Source organism: Gordionus sp. m RMFG-2023, chromosome 3 (genome assembly GCF_954871325.1).
Source record: "Gordionus sp. m RMFG-2023 chromosome 3, tfGorSpeb1-WG-v2, whole genome shotgun sequence".
NCBI lineage: Eukaryota > Metazoa > Nematomorpha > Gordioida > Chordodea > Parachordodidae > Gordionus > Gordionus sp. m RMFG-2023.
In genome coordinates, this window is record NC_088777.1 from 21,630,201 (window position 1) to 21,652,364 (window position 22,164).

The following is a 22,164-nucleotide window of genomic DNA, read 5'->3' on the forward strand; positions in this document are numbered from 1 at the left end:
ATAAGATGGCAATCCCTTTTTCAAATAAAATTGAGGGGCAACTATTAAATGAAAAATAAAATTGAAGAATTTTACTTATTGGAGTATTAATTGATGAACTATTTTGAAAATTGTTACTGGTATTAGATTAGGTTAGGTTTCATTTTGATATATAGAATCATCTAATAAAATGATACCTTATAAAATAATGTTAATAATTATGAATCGATTTATAACATTTTTATCATATAATATATTTTTTCATATTTTCATTTTGTTTAGGGCGAAAAGATAGAAATATAAAGTATTAATTAATTAATTTAATTTTTTTAAAAAATAGGGTGCTAATTCCTTTTCAAATGAGATAATTTTGAAAAAGACATGCTTTAGCATCTGTCGCACCTATATAGCGACGTCCCTGAGCCAATTGCGCCTTCAAGAGTAATTGATCAGAAGTGTCTTGAACATCCCAGCCAAAAGTACCTAGGGCAAACATATCCTAGGACAATAGTACTCCTGGATAAAAAAGCGGTCTAAAATACCAATAAAAGATATCTGATAAAAATTTTAAAAAATATTTTAAAGGCTTAAAAAGAGCAAATTTTTTAAAAGTAAATTTCTTCCTAGTTTCAATTTTCAGCACTGTTTTTCTACCAAATTTCTATAAAAGGTCGTGTATATTCGGGGTCTGAAAAACCCGGACCTTTAAAAAATTGCGCAAATTGCCGGGCATTTACCAAAATTAAAACCCGGCTAATGTTTTGTCAGAATTTTACGGACATCACATTTTTAATGTCAATTAAGGCTCTAATATCTCTCCTCGATTATCTACTTATACAACAATTGTTTTATAAATCGTAGTGTTCGATATCTGCATTGTGTATTTGTCATTAGATCATTATATTCTTGCTAATTTAATATATTCTTTAAAAATTTAATATTTTAGTTAGACTCACAATATACAAGAAATTAACCTATTACACACATAATCGACAGTTTATAAGACAACAAAACTAAAATAACAAAAATTTATCATTTTCAAAAGCATATATTTAAGATAATTTGAATTTCAATATTAGTCGAGCATTTTTTTTTTTTTCCTTTTATTAAATTTTGCATTTGTTATATTTTTCACCTCATCAGAAAGGGAATAATTTTCTACTTTACCATTCAAAATTGATGTATTGATTTCAAAATGATTTAAAGTTGCCTCCATCTTTCTTTTTTTACTTTTTTTCGTGGCATGTTGTTCATGTTCTTCATCCTCTATCAAGATGCTAGATTCTGTGTCCTCTTTTTTGAGTAATAAACTATTTGATTCAATTGGTGAGTGTTGCCTTTTGTCCTTTTTTTTAATTTTTTTTCCCCCAATATAGCTCGTAGGTTCAGTACCAATGTTTTTCATATATTCCATTGCCTTTAAGATAGTCGAAGTAAATTTAATATAAATTTAGCAGGTAGGTTGATAGAATTAGCAAATATAATCTCTACATATAATAATAATGTACAATTCCATGATATCAACAAAAAAAACATGATTTTCAACACTAACCCTTCAGACATTTCTTAAATTTCTATAAGATTTATATATATTTATAACTAGGGAAAAAAATAAGCCTCCAACTCTAAACAATGGCTAAGACATGGGTCCTAAATGTCAAAAAATGGGGCATTTTAGACAAAATGCACTCTCTTTAATTTTAGATATTGATCTAGAAACGTCATTTAAATTTCTTTATATAGCCAATTGGTAGGCCTTTAAAGCTATATAAGGTTAAATTTTAAATTTCAAAAACCAAAAATGATTATAAAATCAAATCGGCATTTTTTATCTCTCAATTTATATATATATATATATGTAGGATTAATTAATAAATGAGTAAATTTTTAAGTTGGACCGAGCCCAAGTTTAGGAGATAACGCATTTTATTCATTATTCTATTGCAAATATACCTAAAACGAATTATTCGTTATTCGATTCGTATATTAAGAAAACAAATAACAAAATTATTCGATTCAAGGAAATATATTATTCGTCGAATAATTTTTTATCCATTATTCGATCGAATTATTCGATTATTCGTATAATTTGATTTTTTCGTATTATTCAAAATTAATTGTATATTTTCGAATTCGTAAATATTCTAACTATTTGTAAATATTAAAACATATTCATAAATATTTAAAATTATTTGTAATTGTAAGTATTTAACATGTTCCTCAAGGAACATTTTATTTTTTTTACTTTATTTCTATATCTATAAATCATTTTTAAATTTTAATCATCTAATTTTTCCATTTGAAATCTTTTGAGAAAAAATATTTGAATAATTTTTAAAAAATAAAGATTTTTGATCAAATTTTACCTAAAATTCAAAATATATTTAGTAAAAAATCTTTTATAAGTAAAATTTTAATGCAGAAGAAATCTTTCAAGATGAAATCAGAAATTATTTTTAAAAAAAATCAAAGATTCATTCAAAAAATTTTTTTAAGACTTTTTAATACCTTAATTTTTATTTTTTAACAAATATTTTTAAAGAATTTAATTTTCGAATTTATTCGACGAATCAAATCGAATGTTTTTATTCGTGCGAATATAAATAAGGAATTATTCGATTCCTACGAAATAATAAAATTTCGATGTAGGTTTAATTGAAAATATTCTTGATAAATATTTGATTGATCAATAATTGTAATGTCAAAAGCTGTTTAATATTTATTTAAGATGTGAAAAAGGGTTTTGGGGAAGGGGGGGGGGGGCTTTGGTTAATTTATATGATAAATTGAATTTCTCTCTTGATAAAAATAACTAGAAAATACAAATAAATTTATGACTATAATTTTACTGAAGACAAAATTTAATATTTATATTGTTATTTGAATGATTTTTATAATATGAATATAACTTAACTTTAATTTACCATAGGCATTTATTTTGGCCTTTAGATAAATAATTTTTTTCATATTTATCATTATCATCCATATGCGAATTAATTCCAGTGATATTTGCTTTAGAAAAATTAATTAGTTTACTTGATTCTCATATGGATGCTGAAGGCTAGAACTTTCTGCTAACATTTTGGTAATGTTTGTCAAGGACTATTACGAAGAAATGCCATTCCGCTTTACTTCAAAAATCAAGTTCGTTATGGATTAGATTATGAGCTTTTTAAAATTCTCATATTAAGTTACTGCACCATCATAAAAAAACGCTTTTGATAAATTATGATTTAAAAAAAAACATTTTTGATGAATTTTGATTTAAAAATATAAAAATATTTTAGTTTAAATAAATATAAAAAATTTCGTCTTAAATCTGCAAATTTATTAAAATTTTATATCAATATGAGTTTCTTTAAAATGAGTAAAATTCCTTAAAATTGCATAATCTTTTTTTTTTATTGGTAATAACTTTATTATTTATTCATAATCATTAAATTACAGAGGATTAAAAAATATATATTAAAATGGATATATTAAAAATTAAATATTAAAAAAATAAATATATAATATATATAATCTATGAAGACAATAAAAAGGACTATAAAAAAAAGATATATTTTAAAAAAAAGGGGGGGGGGTATATATCATCCAAGAGAAGAGTGAATACTTAAAAAATTAGACCGGCAAATTTCCAGGGAAATCTGCTGGCGAAGGTAAAATCCTTCACTGGGGTCCCCTGAGATCTGTCTCATTTTTTTTCCTATGATTTTAATGAAATTGAGGGCCTCGTTTCCAAACATGCCTAGGGTATTGGTAACGATAGGAGTGAACATAGTGTTGGCGAGGCCAGCGTATTTTTTTTTAAGGATTTCTGCCTTTTCGATAGCAGAAAATGAGAGGTTAGACTTGGCTGCAAAATCAACGCAAGTGTAATTCCAGTTATTTCTTTAATTGACACTTTTTTCCTTTAACCTTTATTGATATAAAAATGTTTTTTATCAGGGACGACTTAATCGAAATTATAAAATTTCTCGATAATATATATAGTATAATCTCGTAAAACATTCCTATGATTTATAATATTTGGACTGGATAAAACACCCTTAATTTTTTGCTATCCTTCCCATGAATTCATTCGTAGTAAATTCTTAATTAGGCAAAACCGCCAATAATCTAATCTTTCCATTTGGAGATGTGATATTTCAAATTGCTTAATGTGCAAATTTTATGGTTAACTGTATTCTGGTTAGTGATATGCATCGGGCCTAATTTTTCAAGCCCGGCCCGGCCCTAAATTTTTTTTGAAAAAGTTTTGACGGCCTGGCCCGAATTCGAAATTTTTTTAAAAAGTTATTTAAATATAGAAATTAATTTTATTACTTAAAATAATAGACATATGTTATATAGCGTATAGTTTCAATAAATTAAATCAAAATTTTTTATTTTATATAAAAAAATCAATATAAAATTGATAAATTTAGATATATTTAATAAAATTTCCAAGGTCCGACCCGACCCGGCCCGAAATTTTTTTAAAAATATTAAGCCCGGCCCGGCCCCGATTATTTTAAATAGAATTAGGCCCGAGCCTAACTTTGCAGATCTCTAATTCTGGTTAATCATCCAAGGAAGTATATTTCTTACTTCACAACATATAGGTATATCTAGGTTTAATGGAGTGTAATTTACTGTTTAAAAAAAGGAGAAAAATAAATCGAATTTTAGGAACGAAGTAAATATACTACAAAATAAACAATAAGCCCTTTTCCACTATTTTACTTAAATACATAAAATAATAAAATATTTAAAAGTTTTAGATGTAAATATATGACAATTCAATTAATGATTAATCAAATATTTATTAAGAATTTTTACAATTGACTTATGTCTAAAATGTCATATCTCCTAAACCTGTCTCGGCCTAACTTGAGGTTTTGCAAATTTATTAATGAATACTTTGGCTATAAATGATAAAAAATGCCAATTTAATTACAATCATTTTCGGTTTTCTATTTCCGATATTTTTGATACTTAAATTTTTTTATATATAACTTTAAAGATTTACTGTTAGGCTATAAAAGAGACTTAAATGACGTTTCTAGCCTAAATACAAAGATATCTAAAGGAAGTACGTTTTACCAAAAATGCCCCATTTTTCCTAACTTTAGAAATCCGTATCTCAGGTTCGGTGTTGGAGGCTAAAAAAAAATTCTTTTAATTATAATATATACAAACTCTAGTAAAAATGTTAGAAAATCTGAGGGGATCGGGTTGAAACTCATATATATTTGTTATGGAATTCACCATTTATATACACCTATATATAAGCCTTTGAAAATACGAATCATATAAATGTATTATAAGAATAATTACCCATTAATAAAAATAATTATACTTTTTGATGAGCTTGATTCATTAGATCGTGGTTTTTAATAGGTTCTTCATTATTTTCGAGAAATTTTATTCTATTTTCAACTTGAGCCTTAAAAAACTGACCATATATTGGGCACGAAACATCTATAATAAAAAAACATGAGAAGCTATAAACAACATATAAGGATATATTTAACAATAACCATTTTTCTTTAAAAAAAGAAGGTTGTATACTATTTAATTTTCTGTGTCAATATACTTTTGCCCACGTACTAATTTTCAGAATATTTTTATCGAGGTAAGAAATTTTTATCTTATATAATAAAAATTCTACCTGAAAAACAGTCGATCCGGGAAGCGATGGCACATTTATTGGCTAAAAATCTCGAAATTTTTCCTTTATTAGTGGGTCCGGTTTTACTGATGAAAGACGAGTGAAACAGAAGCCCGTACTTGGGAGTATTACCGCTTCGACTCTTTAGAGCTCTTGATAAACATTCGTATTTGTAAAATATGTTGATAATATTTTATTAAAATATATAAAATGTAATATAAGAGAAAAATAATTGTTTTCCCGCTTAAACTCATTGTGTCATAATGAACAGAAATCTGAATTTTTTAAATAAATAAAAAATGTAACTTTAGGTTAAGGAACGATTTAAACAAATATCAAACTTTAACTGCCCAGCTCTTTTAAAGGAGAATTTATATTTTTAATTAAATATATAAAGATATAATATTAGACATAAGACTTTTGAATATAAGTTAAAATTAAAATATAAAAATAGACAATTCCTCTTAAAGTAAATAAGGGGCATATCTTATCAAGAGCAGAGTTTAGAACTTCAACCAAAAAGGTTCTGGTTCCTATTCCAATTTTTTTAGTGGTTGTAATTGCTAACATTTTTAAAAGGAGTTCTTTCTAAGATTTGAAGAGGTTATGGGCAGGGATTCGAACCGAACCCGGAGAAGAAAACCCGGGTTTTGGGGGAAAAAATCTGAACCCGAACAGAACCTGAACCCCGTTTATAAAATTTTCAAAACCCCAAACAGAACCCTTGAATTTTATCTGAATCCGGGTTCAGTGTAATTGTTTAAAATCATATAAGATATTTGTATAATTGCAAATACAAATATTAATAATTTACTTGACATAATATTTATAAAATTTCCTTTTAAGTGAAGTGTTAATAAATTATAAGCAATTTAATTCATTTACGCCATTTTAAAATTTTTTTAAATTTATTCTCAAAGATTCCTATTAGTGTGTTAATAAATTTTAAACAATATTCATTTACGCCATTTATTTTTAATTTATTCTCAATGATTATTGAGAGAAAATGAAAGTCAACAAGTTAAAGTAAAAATTATTATATTGGATATTGTTAATTTAAGGAAATATGTCATTAAATTTTTAAAATTGATACATGACAATGCTTTGTATTTTTAACTATATTTTGCCAATAAATAAAATAAAAAATTTATTTTTTATGCCAAATTTATGTCTAGTTTTTTATGATTTATTAAATATAGAATTTTTTTTTATCAATTCAAAAATTCTTAAACCCGAGCTGAACCCGTAACCAAACCCGGGTTTAAAAATATTTCCCTGAACCGAACTAAACCCGCCAACCGAACCCGAACCGCATCCCTGGTTATGGGAATTTCATTTCCTTCAAATTCTGGTAATAAGCAATAAAAAAATCTAAAAAGGTTAAAATAAATCCTAAATGAATCACATAGCAAAATATTTTGCAATATGCATATAAATCAGTTGCCATTTTATTAGAACCTGTTCCTGAAAATTTTAAATTCGGTTTCGGTTCAAAAAAACTTAAAGAGGTATTCCGGGATCTATTTCCTAGATTTCTCCCGATTCCGGTGTCGGGTTTCAAACTCGATACCTTTATAATATCTATTATAATAATCCTCAAAAATCATCAATCAAATTTAGCCAATAGTGTTCTTTTAAAATATATTTGTCCAATAAAAATGATTATAGCGTAATCGGTCCAATAGTAATCACCTTACAAACTAAACATTCATACACTTACCATTTCATTCACTTCACATAGCAAAGCAATGGTATCCAGATGGCACTTTCAGGTAGTTTATATCAAAGTAAATTTTTAATATTAATATAATTTTTAATTATTTTAGAGTTAGAAAATCAAACATTTTTTATTCCTCTACCTAAATCTATGTATAAAAATATCAATCCAGAAGAACAACAATGTGCATTGAATGCACTGAACACATGCCTAATATTATCATATTCCTGAATATTTAGGGATCAGTAGAACTTTAATGCATCAAGTACCAATTCGATAGGAATAAGAGATTTATTTAAATACTATTTTAATTCTTGAATTTATGTATAATTTAGAATTTTATAAAAGATAAGAGATGTAAATATTTACTTATGCATAAAAATTACCTAATTGAAAGATTTAAATTTTATAAAATTCAAATATTTAATAGATTATGGAATAGATCCTTCCTTAAGGGCTTTTAATAATGGAAGGCACAAAACACACCTTAGTAACACTAAACTCTCATCTAGCAGGATAAATTGAGATTATAAATTACAAATACAAATGAATAACACATAAATAAAATTACTAAATATATACATCATTAACATATTTTATAAAAATAATGGAAAATTTTAGAATAACCCCAAATAAATATATATTTTTAAATAACACCTCAAAAGATAGGAAAATTTTGTACATTTCCTCATAACTTCATAATTGTAGAATGTATGTTATTCATAACTTATTACAACATTTTTGATTAAATGTATAACCTTTTTGTTTTACTTATATATAATTTTACTATGATTGAAGTTAACCTTTTATTATTTGTTAACTAAGACATATCTTTTTATTTTTTCTATTGTAATTTAATAAATGTCTTAAATTTAATTTTATATTTTGTAACTAAGTAATAAATCATTTGGAAAAGTGGTGGTTTGTTTAAAATTTAAATTAAGATGAACATATTTTCAGCATGGTACTTTATTACCAGGAGCTAACTAATAGAATGAAATCTGATATTTACCCTTCATTTGATGATAATTTTGAAAAATTTTCCATTTAAAATGGCAAAAAAATATGTACATATTAGACAGATTTAATTCTTATAAACCCCTTACATCAGACCTATTTTTATGGATCCAAGGAAAAAATAAATTATTTTTGGGTTTCCTGGACTTGGGAAATATTTTTCACCATTATTATGGACTTGGACATAGCTTGAGAAACATTTTCATAATTATTATAGTCTTAGATTCCTGTAAATTTTTTAATTTTAAATAAGGGCTAGAAATTGGCCTGAAAATTTCTTTTAAAGAGATGGCAAGGCCTGATCAAAAACCAAGGCCCATGCAACTTTCATATTCTGATAGTATTTTTAAATGCATTGTGACTTTATATATATTTTTATTTCAGTTCTCATCTATCAAAATTATTATGGTCTTTGGCGAGTTTGAGAAAATTTTCCAAGTGCGAGGACCTATCTTTGGAATTTTTTTAATATTAGGCGTAGGTGTAATATTTAACACAGAATATTTATCAGGTAAAATCTAATTTAAATATATTTTTATTCAAAAAAATAGCATTCACTCTTAGTCTTAATAGGTTGGCCTTGGTCGGGTGAGCTTTAAAATATAATAAAAAATAGTTATGGTTTTTAGAGATTTAGAAAATTTTTTTATAAAATTATTATGGGTTGGGCTGGGCTTGGGAAAAATTTTTAAAATTATTATGAGCTTGGACGCTTGATAATATTTTTATTATTAATTGGTCAGACATTGGCCTAAAACATTTTTTTGCAGGCCTGGGCTTGAACTGATCAAAAAACAAAAGCCCATGAAAATCTGATTTTGATTGGATTTTAAAATTCATTATGATTATTTAAATATTTTATTTCAGTTCTCAACTACCAGAATTATTATAATCTTTCATTGGGCTATGAAGAATTTTCAAAATTATTATGGCTTTTAACTTTGCCTGGGAATTTTTTTTAATATAAAAATATTAGGTTTAAGTGATCAGTAGTATTTAACAAATAATATTGGTATTATCAAGTAAAAGCTTTAAATTTATTCTTACTCAAACCATAGTATTTACACTTAGTTTTAATGGATTGAACCTGGCCTGAAGGGGGGAGGGGGTAAAAAGAATAAAAATTGGATATTATTTTCAAATAACAGGTAACATCTAGCATAAAAGTAAGAAGAAAATTCTCATTCCCGTCATTTTTGAAGGGCTATCTACTAGTATTATAATAATTGACACATTATTTCATTTATATATTTAAATATTAAGATGTAACCTAAAAAGAGCTTTTTCAGCTCCCAGGATTTGAATGGTAGAGGCGGGACATTTGGCTAAATTAGAGAGACTGCCAGCGTGTGATATTAATCTAGCGCTTACCTATGTATTCATAGTATATAAAATTAGATATAGAAAAAAATGATATATCGCTATGAATAAAATAAAAAAGTAATATGATTATTTCCCTTTATATAAAATATTTGACTTAGGTGAATATAAATATAATGTAACTTAAGAGAATAACTTCAGCTTTACTGTAATATGTTTTATATTTTATCCGATATATAAGTAAGAATTTGGGAATGGAAATTCAGTTTATTTAATTATTAACAGATATAAATTATAGTACCATTTTATCCTAGCTCTATAAATTAGGGATAATGTTGTTAAAGTTACCCTTTAAAGGTAACAACATTAAAAAGTTACTCTATCCAAAAATAAATAGTTACCTTTCTTGAAATGTAACTAGTTACAATTAGTCATAGTTACATTATAGTTATCTTAATTTTTCAAAAGATAATCATATTATTTAATGTAACATTATTATCATTGCTTCTATATTTATTTTATATTTAGGTTCTGTAGAATAAAAAATATATTAAATATACAAAAATTATTTAGTTTGTATAACTCGGTATTACATTTCGTTCCTTAGAATACATGTTTGAGTTATATTCATTTTTTAATGCTTAGTAAACTATTAAAAAATGTCATTGATCGATAAGTCCATTAAAAATAAATTTTCTATTGGTTTCTTACTATCTTTCATAAAATTTAAATTTGCGGGTAGGCAAGAAAGTCGATTATATTTAGTTTAATAACTTTTATCTACATAATTTTAATTGCCAACTTTGTAAAACTAAAGATAAATATAAAAGCATTAATTATTTTAACAATTTTAAAGATAATCATTTATATCTATTTAAATGCAGGGACCCGAAATTTTATTTATAACGGTTCAGTTTGGTTATGGTTAAGTATATAATAAATCATTATCGTTACGGTTCTTAAGAAAAAATTTATAAAGGTTGGGTTCAGCTAATTGTATAGGTTTATAAAAGTTCATTGTAGTTATATAAAAAAATAAATATTTTTATCGAAGCAACACCAGGTTCATTGCAGTTATATAAAAAAATTTAAATGATTTTTATTGAAGCAACACCATTATTTTAATTATGAATGTTATTTATTAAAAAAATTTCCATCATTTAGGTTAATATATTGTTTATTTATAAAATAGATGAAATTTATTTATTCATATTATAAGCATGCATCTATGAAAAATATATTAAAAAATATATAATAATTATATCTGGTTAATGACTTCTCAATGAAAATATTATGGCTAGATTACAAGTGCGGACCATTTTAATATTTTTTAAAGGAAAATAAAATAATTTTTATATATTTTAAACATAAATCAGAGACTGAGGTATTTTTAAAATTTATTAGATTTTATTTAAATTTTAAAAGTTAATGATTTAAAATATTCGGTTTATATACGGCCCGGTCTGGGTAAAAAAATTTTTTAGCACTGCCCCGGTAAATTAAAAAAAATTAAAGACACGGCACGTTTACCCGAGTCTGGCCTGTAGGTCTCTGAGATAAATAAAATAAAAAAATATGAGGTCAGACCAAACAAATATTCTAAGATTATGATAAACTAATAGATTCACTATCAATTAAATTAGATTTACAATTCCTCATATCTAGAATATAAAAAACAAATTTGAAAACTTTGCAAATACTTGCATTTTAAGACAACACAAAATCTATTTTTCATAATAAAGGCTATAACATTACTAATGCTTTAAAAAATACTCAAATGCTAAAATGATATAATTATATTTAAATTGAAACCTTATAAATTTAGTCATTTTAAAATTTATATGGGAATAATGGCCCTTCCATTAAACTACTCATAGGTAAGTGGTGATATTATACTTAAATTAATTAAATAAATTTTGAGTGCGAATTATGTTTTATCTTCAACTATATTAATGTATTTATCACTGTGATAAATGCTATATAAGATACTATTATAGTTCATACATTTTATATTACATTCTATTTGGATTATATTATGATGTTTTTATGATTGACATCGATAACATGTTTCGTTATGTGGCATAAATTCTTACACAATAAATTTTACTTCAATGGCGACGAAAAATTTGGAAATATCGTCTGCGAAAACTATAAAATTAAAATTTAATATGATAAGAAACTATTAATGATTAAATTTTCACAGAATAACTAATTAAATTTTTTTATAATTAGTTATAATTTGATTTCTAGATTTACCATCAAATGTACTTGATTCGTTACAATTATGGATTCACATAATCATTTTAAAACCTATGAATAATGATCACCATCAAAAATTCACTAATTTAGAACAAATTCTTTATAAAAATAAGAATACTATTTATTAATTATATATTTTTCTTATTTCTCTATTCTTACCAATAATCTATGTAAATTACTGTCAATCAGTGGATCCTGACTTATCCACAAGAGGTACCGTCAGTCCTCTTAAATTAAACGGGTCCTGACAGTAGGATAATTTACTGTCTCAGTGGATCCTGGCTTATCCATAAGAGGTATCATCATCACTCTTTAATTAAATGGGCCCTGACAGTAGGGTAAATTTACTTCCAAGTAGTGAATGTAGATACGTTTTCTTTTGGGTGGTGGAAGCCACTTGTGTGTTTACCCAATGATTCAAAAAAGGAAAAAGGTCAATAAAAGGCAAAGGTTCAATCAAAAAAGGATAAGGCCATATCAAAAAAAGGAAAAGTGTCAATCAAAAGAGGAAAAGTCCCAAAAGTTTAGGAAAAAGTCAGCCGATCAAAAAAGAAAAAGTGTCAAACAAAAAAGGAAAAGGTTTAATCAAAAAAGAAAAGTGTCAAACTAAAAAGGAAAAAATCCAATCAAAAAAGGAAAATTCCCATTCAAAAAAGGAAAATTGTTAAAATAAATTTTTTTTCCTTGTCAATTTTTCTTAAATTTTTATTTATTTCATTATTCATTATTCCTTCTTATTTTAATTCTAACTTTTTGCCATTTCTTTACTTTATTTTTCTTAATCTTTTCTCAATTTATTTTTCTTCTCATTTTTGATAATTCTTTATCTTTTTAATAATTTATAAATTTTCTCTGTTATTTTTCTTCATTTCTCTACACCATATTTTTAACAATTCTTTCCTTTTTTTTCGTTATAACAATATTTTGACTTTTTATCATTTTTTCTCATTATAACGCTATCTTTTATATATACATTTATAATTTTTTCAATTTCTTTAAGTCATTTTTAATCTTTATTTTTCTGATCTTTTCTCAATTTTTCTTTTCTCATTTTTATATCTTTTTTGTAATTATTTTTAATTTTCACTTAATTTTTATTTCAATGGCAGACAATAAAATTTTAAAAATAAGAATTTAAACATGATTATATTTTATTAATTTACATATTGTTTGGTATTACAGTCAAACTTACTATTTAATTTTAAAGGGTACATTATAACCAAACGATTAATTTAATTCAGCAATGTAATTTGATATGTAAAAAATTCTAATAAAAAAATTGCCTGCTATGCAAAATAAAAATTGAGTGAAAATTAAATAATTACAAAAAAAGAATTATCAAAAATGAGAAGAAAAAAAAATTGAGAAAAGATCAGAAAAATAAAGATTGAAAAGGACTTAAAGAGATTGAAAAAGTTAGAAATGTATATAAAAGATAACAATATAAGGAAAAAAAATGATAAAAAGTTAAAACCTTTTTTGATTGGGATTTTTCTTTTTTTAACCCTGTATTGCATGTAGTGTTGTTAATCGGCTTAGCCGAGTCGGCTCGAACAGAGCTCACCCAAATTTTGGGTCGTTTTTTTCGACTCCAACTCAAAGTTTTGGTCGTTTTTTACGACTTCGACCCGAGTTCAAGCCGAAAAAAACGACTTCGACCCAAAATATGGGTCGTTTTTTTCGACTCCGACCCAAGTCCAAGCCGAAAAAAACGACCTCGACCCAAAATATGGGTCGTTTTTTACAACTCCGACTCAAAATTTGGGTTGTATTTTTCGACTCAAACTTGAAATTTGGGTCGTATTTTTCGACTCAAACTTGAAGTTTGCGTCGTATTTTTCGACTCAAACTTGAAGTTAGGGTCGTATTTTTCGACTCCAACTTGAAGTTTGGGTCGTATTTTTCGACTCAAACTTGAAGTTAGGGTCGTATTTTTCGACTCCAACTTGAAGTTTGGGTCGTATTTTTCGACTCCAACTTGAAGTTTAGATCGTATTTTTCGACTCCAACTCAAAGTTTGGGTCGTTTTTCTGACTCAGACTCAAACATCGGGTCGTTTTATTCAATCCGACCCAAAATATGGATCGTTTTTTTAAAGACGCCTTAAAGTTAGGGTTGCTTTTTTTCACCTAAGCAAATATCTAGATCATTTTTTTCGACCAAAAATCAAATAACATTTAGTAGATATTAATATTATAGGCGGGAAAGTTTCTTAAAGCTTCTTTAAAATATAACGCTCTGATTTAACTATTCCATCATAGTTATTTTTTAAAATTTTTAAGTAAAGATGTACCATAGAAAAGAGCCATTTGTTATGATGGTTATTTTTGAACTTTTTTAAATGAAATAGATAAAAAATATATTGTAGACATGTTAAATCAAAATTTCAGTGAAGATGTACCATAGATAAGTGACAATTGTCATAATCGACATTTTTGAACTTTTTTGAGTTTTTTATAGCAAATTGCTAAAAATATATATTCTGAACATGTTAAATTAAAAATTCAGTGAGGATGTATCATAGATAGGTGACAATTGTCATAATCGTTATTTTTGAACTTTTTTCAATTTTTTTAAAGGAAATAGCTAAAAATATATATTCTAAACATGTTAAATTTAAAATTCAGTGAGGATATATCATATATAGGTGACAATTGTCATATTCGTTATTTTTGAACCTTTTTTAATTTTTTTAAAGGAAATAGCTAAAAATATATATTCTAAACATGTTAAATTAAAAATTCAGTGAGGATGTATCATAGATAGGTGACAATTGTCATAATCTTTATTTTTGAACTTTTTTCAATTTTTTTAAAGGAAATAGCTAAAAATATATATTCTAAACATATTAAATTAAAAATTCAGTGAGGATGTATCATAGATAGGTGACAATTGTCATATTCGTTATTTTTGAACCTTTTTTAATTTTTTTAAAGGAAACAGCTAAAAATATATATTCTAAACATGTTAAATTAAAAATTCAGTGAGGATGTATCATAGATAGGTGACAATTGTCATAATCTTTATTTTTGAACTTTTTTCAATTTTTTTAAAGGAAATAGCTAAAAATATATATTCTAAACATGTTAAATTAAAAATTCAGTGATGATGTATCATAGATAGGTGACAATTGTCATAATCGCTATTTTTGAACTTTTTTCAATTTTTTTAAAGGAAATAGTTAAAAATATATATTCTAAACATGTTAAATTAAAAATTCAGTGAGGATGTATCATAGATAGGTGACAATTGTCATAATCGCTATTTTTGAACTTTTTCAAATTTTTTTAAAGGAAATAGCTAAAAATATATATTGTAAACATGTTAAATTAAAATATCAGTGAGGATGTATCACAGATAAGGGACAAAAAATGGTTATTATATATACGAGTAGTTAGGTACATAATAATCTTTAAGTGATAAAATGAGATGCTAATATATTTCTTGTTATTTTAATTTATAATAAAATTCTTAAATATGTTATTGTCATAGACTGGGTTAGAAAATCAACTATCACATAAACTCATCTATGTTTTATTCATATTATATTTTTAAGTTTGAGGATATAAAAATATTTTCTCTTTGAAGTTACTAGTTAGGATAAAATTTACTTGGCACATCTTACAATGATATTTATACTTGTTTTTTTTTCGAGAATAAATTTTATGCGATATCTCATGAAGGAAATTACATATCATTGTACAGAGAAATAACTTTGTATATATTATCTGCACCCATATCTTTTTTATCAATCTCTATCGATGACATTTTAAATTATATTGGAAACTAGATTGTGTAGATTTCTAAATATTAATTTAAAAGATTAAGATGCTAGAATTAATTATAGATATATCTTAATAATTTGTATATGCATTTATTATTTAAAATCTCTCGTTTTAAGCCTATTTAGCAAGAAAAATATTGACTAATCCTGAAATTGATAATAGATATCTATACCTTTATATAATCTATGAGAAAAATTGCTCTCATAATATTCTTCATAATAAAATAGTGAATAATTAACGCCTGAAAAAAAGTAAGCGCTTTATAACATGGTTCAAAGTTAATCCCAGTATCAATTTTAATGTGTAATTTTTCTCAAGTGTTCAAAATTCTATATCTTAATATCAAAAACTATTTTAGTTATCAATTTAAAGTCAAATAATATTAAAACACTAATATTCTCCAGTATTCATAAAAAACAACAGCCTGAAACAAGAATACTAAGCTCAAAACATCTTAAATATTTGATACATTTATAGTTTAAATATTTTTATTTAAATTATATATATTTATTAATGTACAAAAAATTTAATTTAACAATATATATAGATATAAAAATTATATATAAAATTTATTATTCATGATATTGATATCCCATGAATTTAAACATAAACACTGTTTAAGTGTTTCGGAGGCCATGCGATTTCTTTTCTTTGTTACGGTGTTCACCCCTCTTGAGAAGACACGCTCGCTCTCAACGTATGTACTTTGCTGCGACAAAAAATCTTTAGCCATCATGCAAAAGTACGGAAAACGCTCAGAATTACAGTACGACTTAAAAAAACTCGACTTAACACTACATATTTGAAAAATATGGCTCGCCTAAATTACTAAATTATATTTAAAAATATATTAAAAAATGCATCCGGAATCGCAAATACTTATAAAAAAAATTTATTGTTTTATTAGTTTAAAAATTCCATATGGAAGTGAAGTGTCTATTTAAATTCTAAAATTAAAAAAGATATTTTATTTTACTTGGCGTGGTGCCAGCTAGACGGCAAATTTGTTGAGATTTTTTTTTCTTCATTGTTAGGGATAGGGATATGATTAATAATCATTTTTTTTAACTTTCCAAATTTTTTTTATTATTTTTGAGGGTAGCCAAATTAAATTAGAGTAACATAAATTTTATTAATAAAAGTTGTCCAATTTTCAGGATTAGTCAATATTTTTCTTGCTAAATAGGGTTAAAACGAGAGATTTTAAATAATAAATGCATATACAAATTATTAAGATATATCTATAATTAATTCTAGCATCTTATTTTAAATTAATATTTAGAAATCTACACAATCTAGTTTCCAATATAATTTAAAATGTCATCGATAGAGATTGATATAAAAGATATGGGTGCAGATAATATATACAAAGTTAATTCTCTGTACAATGATATGTAATTTCCTTCATTAGATATCGCATAAAATTTATTCTCGAAAAAAAAAACAAGGTATAAATATCATTGTAAGATGTGCCAAGTAAATTTTATCCTAACTAGTAACTTCAAAGAGGAAATATTTTAATATCCTCAAACTTAAAAATATAATATGAATAAAACATAGGAGTTTATGTGATAGTTGATTTTCTAACCCAGTCTATGACAATAACATATTTAAGAATTTTATTATAAATTAAAATTACAAGAAATATATTAGCATCTCATTTTATCACTTAAAAATTATTATGTACCTAACTACTCGTATATAATAACCATTTTTTGTCCCTTATTTATGATACATCCTCACTGATATTTTAATTTAACATGTTTAGGATATATTTTTTTAGCTATTTGCTTTAAAAAAATTGAAAAAAGTTCAAAAATAGCGATTATGACAATTGTCACCTATCTATGATACATCCTCACTGAATTTTAAATTTAACATGTTTAGAATATATATTTTTAGCTATTTCCTTTAAAAAGATTGAAAAAAGTTCAAAAATAAAGATTATGACAATTGTCACCTATCTATGATACATCCTCACTGAATTTTTAATTTAACATGTTTAGAATATATATTTTTAGCTATTTCCTTTAAAAAAATTAAAAAAGGTTCAAAAATAACGAATATGACAATTGTCACCTATCTATGATACATCCTCACTGAATTTTTAATTTAAAATGTTTAGAATATATATTTTTAGCTATTTCCTTTAAAAAAATTTGAAAAAGTTCAAAAATAGCGATTATGACAATTGTCACCTATCTATGATACATCCTCGCTGAATTTTAAATTTAACATGTTTAGAATATATATTTTTAGCTATTTCCTTTAAAAAAATTAAAAAAAGTTCAAAAATAACAATTATGACAATTGTCACCTCTATGATACATCCTCACTGAATTTTAAATTTAACATATTTAGAATATATATTTTTAGCTATTTCCTTTAAAAAAATTGGAAAAAGTTCAAAAATAATGATTATGACAATTGTCACCTATCTATGATACATCCTCACTGAATTTTAAATTTAACATGTAGAATATATATTTTTAGCTATTTCCTTTAAAAAAATTTGAAAAAGTTCAAAAATAGCGATTATGACAATTGTCACCTATCTATGATACATCCTCACTGAATTTTAAATTTAACATGTTTAGAATATATATTTTTAGCTATTTCCTTTAAAAAAATTGAAAAAAGTTCAAAAATAACGATTATGACAATTGTCACCTATCTATGATACATCCTCACTGAATTTTTAATTTAACATGTTCAGAATATATATTTTTAGCAATTTGCTTTAAAAAAACTCAAAAAAGTTCAAAAATGGCGATTATGATAATTGTCACTTATCTATGGTACATCTTCACTGAAATTTTGATTTAACATGTCTACAATATATATTTTTATCTATTTCATTTAAAAAAGTTCATAAATAACCATCATAACAAATGGCTCTTTTCTATGGTACATCTTTACTTAAAAATTTTAAAAAATAACTATGATGGAATAGTTAATCCAGAGCGTTATAATTTAAAGAAGCTTTAAGAAACTTTCCCGCCTATAATATTAATATCTACTAAATGTTATTTGACTTTTGGTCGAAAAAAATGATCTAGATCATTGGTTAGGTGAAAAAAAGCAACCCTAACTTTAATGCGTCTTTAAAAAAAACGATCCATATTTTGGGTCGGATTGAATAAAACGACCCGATGTTTGAGTCTAAGTCAGAAAAACGACCCAAACCTTGAGTTGGAGTTGAAAAATACGATCTAAACTTCAAGTTGGAGTCGAAAAATACGACCCAAACTTCTAGTTTGAGTCGAAAAATACGACCCAAACTTCAAGTTTGAGTGGAAAAATACGACCCAAAATTCAAGTTGGAGTCGAAAAATACGACCCTAACTTCAAGTTTGAGTCGAAAAATACGACCCAAATTTTAAGTTTGAGTCGAAAAATACAACCCAAATTTTGAGTCGGAGTCGTAAAAAACGACCCATATTTTGGGTCGAGGTCGTTTTTTTCGGCTTGGACTTGGGTCGAAGTCGAAAAAAACGACCCATATTTTGGGTCGAAGTCGTTTTTTTCGGCTTGAACTTGGGTCGAAGTCGAAAAAAACGACCCAAACATTGAGTCGGAGTCGAATAAAACGACCCGAGCTTTGGGTCGGGGTTGCGACTCGTGGCGTTTTAACAACACTAATTGCATGTACTATGTTAGAATAATTTTTTTTTGGCAAACTAGATTTTTTATTTCTCTAGATACTATTGATAATCTCATGGCTCACTTTTTTAAAAAAAATTCTAAATTTCTTAGAAGATGAACGGTATGTGGATTTAAATACACATTATGCAATTAAGGATACAAATTTCAATTATTTCCACAATAATTTTTATTGTACTTTAAACTATAAATATATAAAATTTTATTTAAATATAACAAATATTAAAGGTTTAAACATTTTAATTTTCATGAAAATCTATAAAACAATTATTTGTGGGCGTAAAACATAAATATACACCACATTTTTTGCAAGATACTTTTGTTATAAATAAGCATCCTGGCATTTTACATCTACCCTTCTTATCATTATATTTTGGCCAATGAGCCGTGAGGTCTTTCCTAACCTCTTGAAGTGGTAAATATTGAGCTGGTCCTTTTTTACATTTTTCCCGATTACCAGTTTGAACTGATTTTCGTTTTGGAATATTGTTTGAAGTGCATTTGCCATATTTGCAAAGGACTTCCGCCACCGAAATTTTGAAATTGTACAAACTTAATCGATCCTTGCCTGCTATTGATATACTATTATAATCCCGTTTGTATAGCAAAGAATTTATAAGTAACATGTCGAATACATGAAATAAAATTCGATGGTACCATTTTCTTGATTTGGTATGAATTCTATATAATGAAAGTAAAGAATCCATAAGATCTACACCTCCCATTGATTTATTATAAACTTTAACAATGTTTGGACATTTTATCATTATTTTATCCTTTTTTTTTCTATCATATCTTTCGCAATCGATAAGAGGATGTGCACCTACAAAAGTGCTCAATAAGGTCACAGCACGATTGTCGTGCCACTTCACTGAATTTAATTCAACCCCGTTTATTATTGTTTTTTTGAAACAAAAAATCCTCGTCCTTTTTTTTCAACTCCTTATCTGTTGGGAAGTTGATATTTGGTAGTCGATTACCTCTGACCGTGGCCGCGCAAAATATCCCTCTTTGAGCGAGTACGACTTGCAAATTTGGTGAACAAAACCAGTTATCAAAAAATAATTTATAATTAATTTGCTGTGGTATATAAGAAATTAAACGTAGCACAGCATTGCCACTTGCTCCAACATCAGGCAATCCTTCCGCTGGTAGTATTTTCCCAGAGTATACTTCAAAATTATGGAGAAGGCCATCATCTCCGCATAGTAGAAAGACTTTATAGCCCCATTTTTTGGGCTTTTGGGGGTTATATTGCTTTAATCTGCTCATCCCTTTGTATGGAATTATTTGCTCATCTACGCAAATATTTTCCCCTATCGATAAAGATTTTAGTATATTATTGGTTATAGTTATCAAGGGTCTAATTTTATGAAGTGGGTCATGGCCCTCACTTCCAAGTGGAATAAATTTGTCATTATCATTTATATGAATGAATGATTTGATTTGTTCCCAGCGATTTAGGGTCATGACATCAGCCACCTTGGCCTGTCTTGTATTGGTGGCCCAGTAGAGACGTGCTCTGGGAAGTTTAATAATTGACATGTAAAAAATAATTCCTATAAATTTTTCTAATTCATCTATCGATAAATTCAAAGGTTTGTTGGAATTATATTGAATTGCATATAAATTTGATTCGTAAACAATTAGAGGTAATAAATCATTGAGATATGTATTATAATAATCCATTGTTTTTTTACTTTATCAACCGTTGGGTTTTCTCCTTTCCACTTTGGAATAACTAATGGTAAATTAGTTAAGCAATTTTTCCAAATCATTTTTCTCACGATTCCTTTTTCATTATTTATATTTTCATCCTCTTCCGATTCATCACTCTCATTGAAATCTAGATATTTATAGATTATATAAGAGCATACATTTTAAATATACCTAAATCATTATTTTGGGTTGACAGAAACTCCTCATCAGACGATTCACTTAAATTTGAATCTTCACTATCATTAGGTATGGTACCACAATTCATAATTCTAAAAATATAAAACTCAAATAAAATACCTTATTTGCATAATGTGTCTTTAAAGCAACGTATGATTATTACAAAATATAATTATCAAAAATAATAAATATATATAAAATAATTTCATAAACATTAATTTTTACCTTTTATTTATCTAATTTTAATGTTTTGAAATTTGTCAAATATATTATTTATCCTTTTACGATGTGTAGAAAATTGAGAAGAAAAATTTTATAAAAAAATAGCCATTTTTAAAAATAGGGTTTAATAAAATGCGAAATTAAAAATAAATAATAGATCACGTGGCCCAAATTAAAATTCCAATCGAAGATATAGAATATGGCTTCAAATACACACCATGCAATTGATTTAAAATTTATTTATAAAATATTTATTATATAATTTGTGGTATGTGGCTTGAGATACACAGTATGCAATACAGGGTTAAATGGGAAACCCGGTATATTATTATTTATATCTTTTTCATTTATCATAATTCAAATTTATTTATATAATAAGAATTTGATACTTTAGACAGATATAAATATATTTTGATACTTTTAACTATTTATAAAATAAAATATATTCATCAACTCCCTGCCTACCACAACATGGTGGCAGCGGAATACCGTGACATTATTGATACATTTTAATGCAAAAAAATTGGGAATTCTTATCGATTCCAATTAGGCGTCTTCTTCTGAAGAGAAGATTTTTAGGCCATTCCACCCATTCAATAAGAGCACTTATATTAGGCTTCGCTAACTCCATAAAATCAGTGATTAATTAATCG

At 25.8% G+C, this 22,164-nt stretch overlaps 1 protein-coding gene across 2 annotated transcripts in view; it reads right to left on the minus strand.

Annotated features, from left to right (window-relative positions):
- Positions 1 to 1,021: 1,021 nt before the first annotated feature.
- Positions 1,022 to 22,164, minus strand: part of LOC135926464 (nucleolar protein 56-like) — a 55,330-nt gene continuing 34,187 nt past the window's right edge. Inside the window, exons 7-10 of one of the 2 annotated variants that reach the window (XM_065462351.1) lie at positions 9,637 to 9,737; positions 5,633 to 5,784; positions 5,321 to 5,442; positions 1,022 to 1,396 (exon numbers count right to left, since the gene is read on the minus strand). In XM_065462351.1, the coding sequence (XP_065318423.1) occupies positions 1,055 to 1,396; positions 5,321 to 5,442; positions 5,633 to 5,784; positions 9,637 to 9,737 (717 nt within the window). In that variant the 3' untranslated portion in view covers positions 1,022 to 1,054. The remainder of the gene's footprint in view (positions 1,397 to 5,320; positions 5,443 to 5,632; positions 5,785 to 9,636; positions 9,738 to 22,164) is intronic. The other variant, XM_065462352.1, reaches the window with a different exon arrangement.